The 8674-nt window shown below is 43.2% G+C and overlaps 1 protein-coding gene and 1 long non-coding RNA gene across 6 annotated transcripts in view; one reads left to right on the top strand and one right to left on the bottom strand.

Annotated features, from left to right (window-relative positions):
- Positions 1 to 736: 736 nt before the first annotated feature.
- On the bottom strand, positions 737 to 7087 carry LOC118930423 (uncharacterized). 2 transcript variants are annotated; one of them, XR_005032045.2, is made up of 3 exons: positions 6821 to 7087; positions 2378 to 5665; positions 737 to 2010 (listed from the first exon to the last, which is right to left on the bottom strand). It is a non-coding gene; the product is annotated as an uncharacterized LOC118930423 (long non-coding RNA). The 2 variants fall into 2 exon arrangements; XR_008993798.1 differs by having other exon boundaries at positions 737 to 5665.
- A 56-nt stretch (positions 7088 to 7143) lies between these two features.
- WDR48 (WD repeat domain 48) overlaps positions 7144 to 8674 on the top strand; it is a 43146-nt gene continuing 41615 nt past the window's right edge. For 3 of the 4 annotated variants that reach the window (XM_036921669.2, XM_036921668.2, XM_057492004.1), the window contains exon 1: positions 7145 to 7246. In XM_036921669.2, coding sequence (XP_036777564.1) covers positions 7199 to 7246 — 48 coding nt within the window. In that variant the 5' untranslated portion in view covers positions 7145 to 7198. Of the gene's footprint in view, positions 7247 to 8674 lie in introns of all 4 variants that reach the window. The other variant, XM_036921670.2, reaches the window with a different exon arrangement.

Here is an 8674-nt window from a genome sequence, read left to right as displayed (position 1 = left end):
CCACAGGTCTGGCCACTTCCCAGGAACACTGGGCATCTCACTCAGTCTGAACCACTGTGGCCTAAGGATTGTTAGTGCCTCCTGGTAAGTGATTCCTGGGATCTATGAGTGACCGTAAGGGGTCAGGGTGGCCAGAGGAGTCTTAACAAGGACTGAGGCTGATTTTTCCATCATTTTGACTGGCTGTGAGCTCAAAATTATAGTTAATTTAATTTTAACAGGTAATAGGTAACTTTACAAATCAGAGTTTGTGAAGTAACACCAGTCACAGCTGAGACAGGAACCATGGGCTTAGACAGAGTGGGGTGAGAGCCTCCAGAAAAAGCAAGGCAAGATATTTACAGTCAATGCAATGTAACAATGTAAAGTCCCTATTGAAACTCTGTGTTCAGCATTATGCAAAGTCAAGGTCACACTAATTCTCTAGGGTAAAGATACCAGACTAGGAATATAGACATCTTCAGTGAGATCAGTTAAAGGTCAAAAGGCCAGCAGCAACTTGGCCTGGAATATTTGAGTGTTCTGCAAGGGTATCTCAGCATAACCTGTGACTTCACTGTAAACAGCCCTAGCAAACAGACAACAACCCAGCCCACCTTGTGGGCAGGGCAGGCGGTACAAGTCCACACCCTAAGCCTTCAATTCCCCCAAATCCTCAACTGCTTATAAATCCCCTAGACAATGCACCACCCCGGGCTCTCTTGTCCCCTCCTGGCATGAGCCAGGAGCTCTATCCTCTCACTGTATCTCTAAATAAAAGCCTCACCCTGGCTCTCCTACCTTGGGTGTTTGCTAAGTTCATTCTTCAACTCTGCAAACAAGAACCCCAGCATCAACAGCCACTGCACCTTTTTGGACTAGTATTTTAGGAAGCCCCAGCCAGTTCAGTTCCTGAACAAAAAATCCCACCACAAAAAAAGTACATTTATGATTTGTCTTAGGAGTTTTTTCTGCCCACTTAGTAAATGTCATAAATGCATAATTTGCTTTATTTCCTTTTACTTTCACAATCAATTGTGGCTTTTTATGGGAGCAAGTAGGTTTCCTGAAAAGGTACTTGATTATGACTTTTGATCAGTAGGAAAGCTGTAGGAAATCAGCAGGAAAAATTCTGTGAAAAATCAGTAGGAAAAAAGTAGACTCTCTTGTCCCATTAGAACTGGTGTCCTGGTGGTTCTCTACTGCCCTCCAGTGGGAAAGCTAGATGGAAGTGGAAACATTTCTGGAATGGAAGACCAGTTTATGTTTCTAACACTGGCAGGTAAAATATTCAAACAGAAAGAGATAACAAGAATTAAAGGTTTTTTGTTTCCTGCGTGTTCAGAAACAAGCGAACTGTTCAATGAGTCTTCTAACTTCTAAGGCTGTATTTAAACCTGAGGATTTGCTGACAAACCATAAAAGAGCACACAACTTTTGACATAACCACCTTATACAATCTGAGTTTCCATATGCATTTACATTATATTGCTTTACTTATGCATACTCATTTAGTTAGGAGCTTGTGTTCTTATATCGTGACACCCTTCTTAGTACAGAATCATTAGAGTTACAAGGAAATCATGGAGCTTCTCAATTTCTCCATGAATCTGACTGATACCATAACAGACTTGCATTAAAAAATTTATTTAGCATTTCTGCATTACCTACATGAAGCTGAAAATTCTGCTCTTTTAAAATTTATCTTTAAAATATCCAAATTAATTCACTAAGCACTAGCAGACAGTAGTAGTTGCAAACCAAGGCTCCATATGATTTCATGTTTTCAAACAAATGTTCAAAACATATTAATTACTCTTAAACAATTAAAATAAAAAATTCAAAAACATTCACATCTCCCCCAATGATAGCAAGACTGAGGATGATACAAAGACATACCCGGTTATCTTCACTTCACGAAGTAGGATGATCATGTAGCTGGAAGATATGTGTTTAGGCACACAGACCATCTGTGAAAAGCCCTTACCACTTCACAAACCCTTATCCAGACTACTGAGAACAAGAGAGGAGCTAAGAACAAAAGATAAAAAATTTCAAGCTGGTTTGAAAACTTCAAAAAATGACAGAGCCTAGACTACATAAAATTTATGAGACAACCTACTCCAGGAAAGCACAACACTTTGGCAATGTTTCCAGAGCCAGGCGATGACTCAAGATAATACCTAGAATACACTGTTTCCTACATACCAGATGCTACGCTAACATTATTTCAGATGAGACAGGTACCATTGTTATTCCATATTACAGATAAAGACACTGAAGAGGAAAGAAGCTAACAGCTCAAGTAACTGGCCAAGGGAAGGGCCAACCTCTAGAGCAAGATTAATGAGAACATATTGGTTTATTTAGAACAAACCCTTCTAGAACTCTTACTTACTTTTTATTGTACTGCATTTTTATTTAATGGGTGTGTGGAATTTTTTTTCAGGATGTTAAAATTTAGTGTTGTCCAGGCTTTAGGCAGAGGTCTCAAAATCTGAAAATAAATACAACAGGTGTCAAGGCTGCTCACATTTTAAATAAAGATGCCAATCTTCCCATGCAGGAAATGCTGAGATTGACAAAGGACTCCCAGCTGGATAAGCCTCCAGTACTGACACCAGTGAGACAAAGAACTCAATGCAGAATGAGATGCTGGTGTGAGAATACCTTTGCAGAGTTGTGAAGGTACTGTGACATCTCCCCTCTGCACCAAGAAGAGGATGTGTTACTTACATACTGCTGCATAACAAACTGTCCCACCACTTAAGGCACTTAAAACAACAAACATGTATTATCACAGTTTCTGGTCAGGAATTTGAGAGCCACTTAGCTGAATGGTGCTGGCCTACAGTTTCTCATGAAGTTGCAGTCCAGACATCATCTGATTAATCAAGCTTAGGGCACATGCACATACTCCTATTGTAAGAAGGCTACAAAAAGTAAGTGTCTCACTTTCTGTAAGCAGTGCTCACCACTACCAGGACAAACCATGGGGAATTTGCAGTGCAGAAAGAGAACTCAGTGATGGAAGCAGGAAAAAAAACCCACAAAAACATCAAGCACAAACTCACCCCTTAGGCTGCCCAACACCAAAATAACCATTTGTTCAATGCTCACACTTCTGTTAAAAGAAAACCACAGGCCAAAAGATGCACTCACTCATGTTAATGGACACACAGCAACAAGTCAAGACTTAGTACCTAATCTGACTGCATTTTAGCACCCCCCCCTGCCCCCACCAGGAATGTAACCTTTAACCAGCCAACATGGAATTTCCTGGTCAACACTAGGCATTTTACTGATAGACCTCTTCTGTTACCCTTGGGAAGGTGACCTTGCCTAGAACAATGGATTCTCTGCTAATAATTTTCTGGTTTCCACTCCCTTTCTACCTCTGAAAACCTTTCCTTCTCTGCAGAGATCCCTACTACTTTCCAGATGGGCTGCTGCACAATTCATGAAATGATTAATAGAGCTAATTTCATCTTTAATATTCTCTCTGTTGAATTTTTGTTATTTAACACTTCACAAAAAATTGTCATTTAAAATATTGCAACTCACTTTCAATCAAAGAGGCACTCTATCACCCCCTCAAGGCAATTAACCTGATGTTCCATCTATCTATCCCTTTCTAAGTCTAGAACATCTAGGTGGTATCTACTACTCTGCAACTTCTGGGCTAATTAATGAGGTTTCAGCAATAGCACACCCTACATACAATGGTGACATAAAGGGTAAAGAAAGAAAATGAAAATCAAAACATATCAAGTATACATGATCCATCACAAAAGGAAGTACAAGATGACAGCTCTCATTTCTCCCCCTTTCAGGACTTCACCTCCCTTTATGGCTTCCTTTCTCCAACCATTCCAAGTTCCCTTTACCTTCAACGAATACCTTCATTTCTAAGGGATCTGAGAGTTTGATGGACCTGTTTGTTTAAAGGTACACCAGCAAAGCTATCTCTGCTTGATGACCAGGGCTATCCACTCCGGCCAATATCATTACCTCCTTTTTCTCCTTCTCTTGCCAGTCCAGGGACACAACACATGCAAAATGGTTACATGGCAGTCTTCGCTACAAATCAGTGGAACCACTGTCCAGCTGTTGTTAGAAGATTCCTTTGTTTTGTAAGAAACCCCTAAACCAGCAAAGCCCAGAATTTCAGAGAATGGCAGTTAAATAAAAAAATTTTAAGTAGGGTTCATTGGGTATAATCCCTTTGTTTCTAAATCCATTAATTCTGCCTATGGAAGTGTGATGGTTTTAAAGCATAACCACAAATACTTTGACATTTTTCCCATTAAAAAAAGGAACTACTTTAGATATACCCAGCCTTAATGACAAAGTCCTAATGAACTGAATGTGGGTTGAAGAGATCCTGCAGGACTTTCGTGGTTTAGAAAAGGCATTAGAGTTTCCACCCAGGTATCTCTCTTTTGGGATCCTTGCCCTGGGAACCCGGCTACTATGTTGTGAGGAACAAAACAGCACTGTGGAAAGGCCATGAGCAGATGTCCGGCCACAGAGTCAGCATTAGTCACCATACATGTGAAGGACTGGACCTGTAGATGATTCCAAACCCCAGCTTTTTTAGCTGCCCCAGTGGGCAACAAGTGGAAAACGGACAGATAAGCTATTCCCACTGAGCCTTGCATGAATTTGAGATTTGTAAGCAAAGCAAACGTTGTAGTTGTTTAGACCAGTAAATTTGGGGAAGTTATACAGCAACAGACAACAGGAACAGAAAGAAAGAGTACCAAATACTGGACACTAGTTCAAAGTATATGCTGCACCTATGAGAGCATCGAAAAGGGTTTCCTAGAAGACACCGTAACTAAATGTTCAGTAAGATCAGCGCTTCCAGGTGAATATACAGTTAGATCAATGAATTCTATGGGCAGCAGACCCCTGCCTTCTTTCATTACAGCCTGAATTTCTTGGTCAGAAGCAATATGGTGTCAGATACAACAATCGTCTATAAAGCATTTACTAAGTTCCCAAATGGTGGCACTGACAGAAAACAGGCAAGCAGGAAAGACAGATCTAAATCTAGAATAATGTTTATCAGAAAGGTCAAGTAACTACTCCCTCAGTGACCAGGGAGGGCCAATGTAATCTTTTTTCCTCCAAGTGGTTGGCTGATCCTCTTGGGAGCATGGAGTGAATCACCAGCTCAGGATTGGTCCTGCTACTGGTGACCTGGACCCTCAGCAGTGGTTGGATGATCCCATGCACATCTCCAATCCTGGTACTGCCGTTGCATCCATGATTCCACTGAGCAAGCATTGGGCCTGGAAAAGGAGGCTGAGTTTCCACGACAGAACAGTTCGTTTCATCCATTCTGCAAGTTAATCACCATAGTCCTTCCCAAATCCACTCTGCAAGTTAATCACCATAGTCCTTCCCAAATCTTTCTTGCCACCAGTTCTCCAGTCTTGCTCTATCTACGTCCTTGACCAACTGGTCAGTTAGCTTCAGACCATGAATTATACCCAAGGCCATCTCTCCTTTCAGGTGAAGTGCACTTCAAAACATACTGCTGGACATTCTGCCCACTAAGAGGACTTCACAGCTTCCACATTCTTCAGGTCCAAAGTCGGACCACAACTTAACAATCCCCTGGGCAGGTAGCAGCACACTGGGCACAGCAACAGGACTGCTGGCGCCTGGCCCTTCCCACCTGCACAAGAGGTATTTAAATAAATTTTTTTTTTATTGCAGATCTTGTTCCTCCCAACTCCCTTCAAAAGTTTCTCACTGATCTAAAAGACCCTGCTGGGTGTGGCCTCTGCCTACTCCTTCCCCTTGCTGTCTGTACACCAAGCTTTGGTCCTTAATTCCTGGAAAGTTCCATGCTTCCTACTGCCACAAGATCTTTGCTCAGACTGTTACCTCTCTTGCCTAGTTAATTCCATCCTCAGATCTTAGGGATCGCTTGCTATCTTATAACTATCTTTCTTCATTTATTTGTTTAATTATTCCTGCCTTACCCTGGGACTCTTAGTTCTATAACTATGTGTACCACCACTGGATCCTGAACACTTAATATAGTGTTTAGTACATAACAGGTGCTAAATATTGTGCTGAATGAATACATTATTAAATAAATGCATTACTGTAATAAAATACAGTATAGGTAATTTATCTTCAAGTTGTCATTGTCAGTTTTGCTTATGAAGCTTTCTACCATCAGTTTCTACTACTCTAATTCACATGCATTAATTTAAAAAGGCATTTATCTGGACAAGAACTTTTCTGAGCATTTTTTCTATATTAGCACAATGCAATAGATATGAGCTACATATTAACTTTAAATATACTACTGGCTACGTTATAAGAAGAAATTAATCTTCATCTTATTTAACCCAATATATCTAAAACATTATCATTTTAACATATAATCAATAGAAAAACTGTGAAGTATTTTATACCCTTTTGTTCATCCTAATCCTTTGAAATTTGGTGACCTTTACATCTCAATTTGTCTTATTTACCACATCTCAATTTGAACTAGCTGTATTTCAAGTGCTCAGCAGGCACAGGTGGCCAGAGGATGCTGCATGGGACAGTGCAGCTTTAAAGGATTCACTTCCCCAGGAAAGGTTCTGAGCATCCTCAGCACCTATAATTAGTGTCAGGAGAACTTCCTACGTCAGACCTTCGCCCAGAGGGTGTCCCTGTCCCACCCGGATCCTAGGAGGGACCCATATCCTTCAGGATCTGGACCTTAGGAAAGTGTCTCTGGGAACAATTTTAACTAGTGTGTATTTTGGCCTTCCCCAAAACATTTCTGTTACTTAAATGGACACTTGGCTCTCCAGAAGATGGAGCCCACCTCCTTTGCAAACCCTTCAGTTTCTCCTGCTTCGAGACCAGTTTATAATTCCGCACGTCTGGGGTACTGGCGTAGGGCCCGTCCCGGCCGCCCAGCCCCCGGTCCCTCCGCCGTGCTCAGGTCTTCAGGGGAGGCGCCCACACCTGCCCGCGACGGTGGACGCATACTACTCCTCGACCCAGAATGGCCGCTCTCGCCAGCGCCGAACTCACTCAGCGGCTACTCGGGGCCGCTACCTCACCACAATGCCAAGTGCCGTTGCGACAAGCGGCGGGGCGAGGATCTCCCGCACTCCCTCCACCTGCCCTTGGCAAGAGGCGGGACTTCCGCCGAGTCGGCGCCACTTCCGGAAGTGACGTAGGAGTGTCAACATGCAAGATGGCGGCCCATCACCGGCAGAACACGGCGGGGCGGAGGAAGGTGCAGGTACGGGAGGCCGGCTCCAGACCTCCGCGACGCGCGGCAGCCCCAGGCTCACCGCCAGCGAGCAGAGGCCTCGGGCCGCGCCGGCCGGGGTGGCGGCTTGGGGCAGGCGGAACCGGGTGGGCCGGCGGGAGGGGTGGGGCCGCGCCGTTAACCGCTTGAGGAAGGGGCGGGGGGCGGCCAGCTCGGCCGGGCCGGACCTCGGGCGCGATTCGAACCCCAGGTCCTCAGCCGCCCACTCGGGGCAGGCGTGGCTTGCAGGGCTGGGATGGTCTCGCAGCCCGTCCACTTGCCTCCGCCTTCCCTGACTTTCCTGCAGACTCTGCCCCCGCCGTCGGAAAGGAGGCCTTGGGGACAGGCCGTACGTGGGAGCCCCCTGCCTTTCTTTATGTGGGAGCTTCCTCCCTGTGAGGTGGGGACGACGTGGGAGTGCGCTGGTGTTAGTGGGGAAATAATTTTTGTTTAGGAATTTAATTTCGTCTTCACCATTTCTTTATTGTGATTCCTTGAATCTTTCTTGTTTGTATCCAGGGGTAAAGAGTTACCGATCCTTCTGTGTGTGCTTTATGCCTTTGTGAATCCACTTTTGTTTTGGATACATTTAAAAGTTATTGCTACTGTTTTGGATACATTTGTTTTGGATACATTTAAAAGTTATTGCTACTGTTATTTTCAGCGAGGAGAGGAGTAAAAGGCCTATTACAGGTGTTTGCCTGCAGGTATATTGTAGTAGTAATGACGACACGGTGCACTGACTCACATTTGCTGAACATTGGTTTAATCCCCAAGATGTGCAAAGAATTGAGAGAATAGAAATAAGTAGCACCCAGGCTTTCTTTATGAAATACAGCATTCTATGTGATTCTACATTATATGTAATGAGTTTATAGGTAGTCAGGACAAATGGTTTCTTCAGTAAGGAACCCCATGAAATGGCTGTCGGCCATAAACTTCTGGGCAGTTCACGTCTTCGTTTTATTCATCTCATTGATCAGTAGAGTGTCCTAAGCACTCACTAGATGTTTGTTGAATTGTATGAAATTAATAAGAATCTAAAATAATTTGTCTTGTTAGGTGATTTTTAAATGCATCAGATTGGATTTCAGTGACCCGAGAGTTCAAGCCAGGCAGTGAGAATATCTGCTTCTGACTAAAATGTGACTCAAAATTCTAACCTAGTTGCATTCTGGGCACTAGAGTGGTACACTCCTTGGGATAGTCAGGAGAGTTAACCAGGCCTCTCAGTTTCTTGCATGTAGATTTAAAAGGGAATATAAAGAATGAACTGCAGTTTGTATGGAAAGACTGAGTGTTTTAATAAGCTTAATGTGAGCCATCTATGTAGAAGGAAGATGATAATTCCACTCTTTTTTGCTGGCCAGTACAGAAGTAGAATTTGAGGTTCAGCACTGAACACATTGTTCTTAATAT

The sequence above is a fragment of the Manis pentadactyla genome, chromosome 14 (assembly GCF_030020395.1).
Source record: "Manis pentadactyla isolate mManPen7 chromosome 14, mManPen7.hap1, whole genome shotgun sequence".
NCBI classification, from domain to species: Eukaryota; Metazoa; Chordata; class Mammalia; order Pholidota; family Manidae; genus Manis; species Manis pentadactyla.
This window is presented reverse-complemented; position numbering and strand designations above follow the sequence as displayed.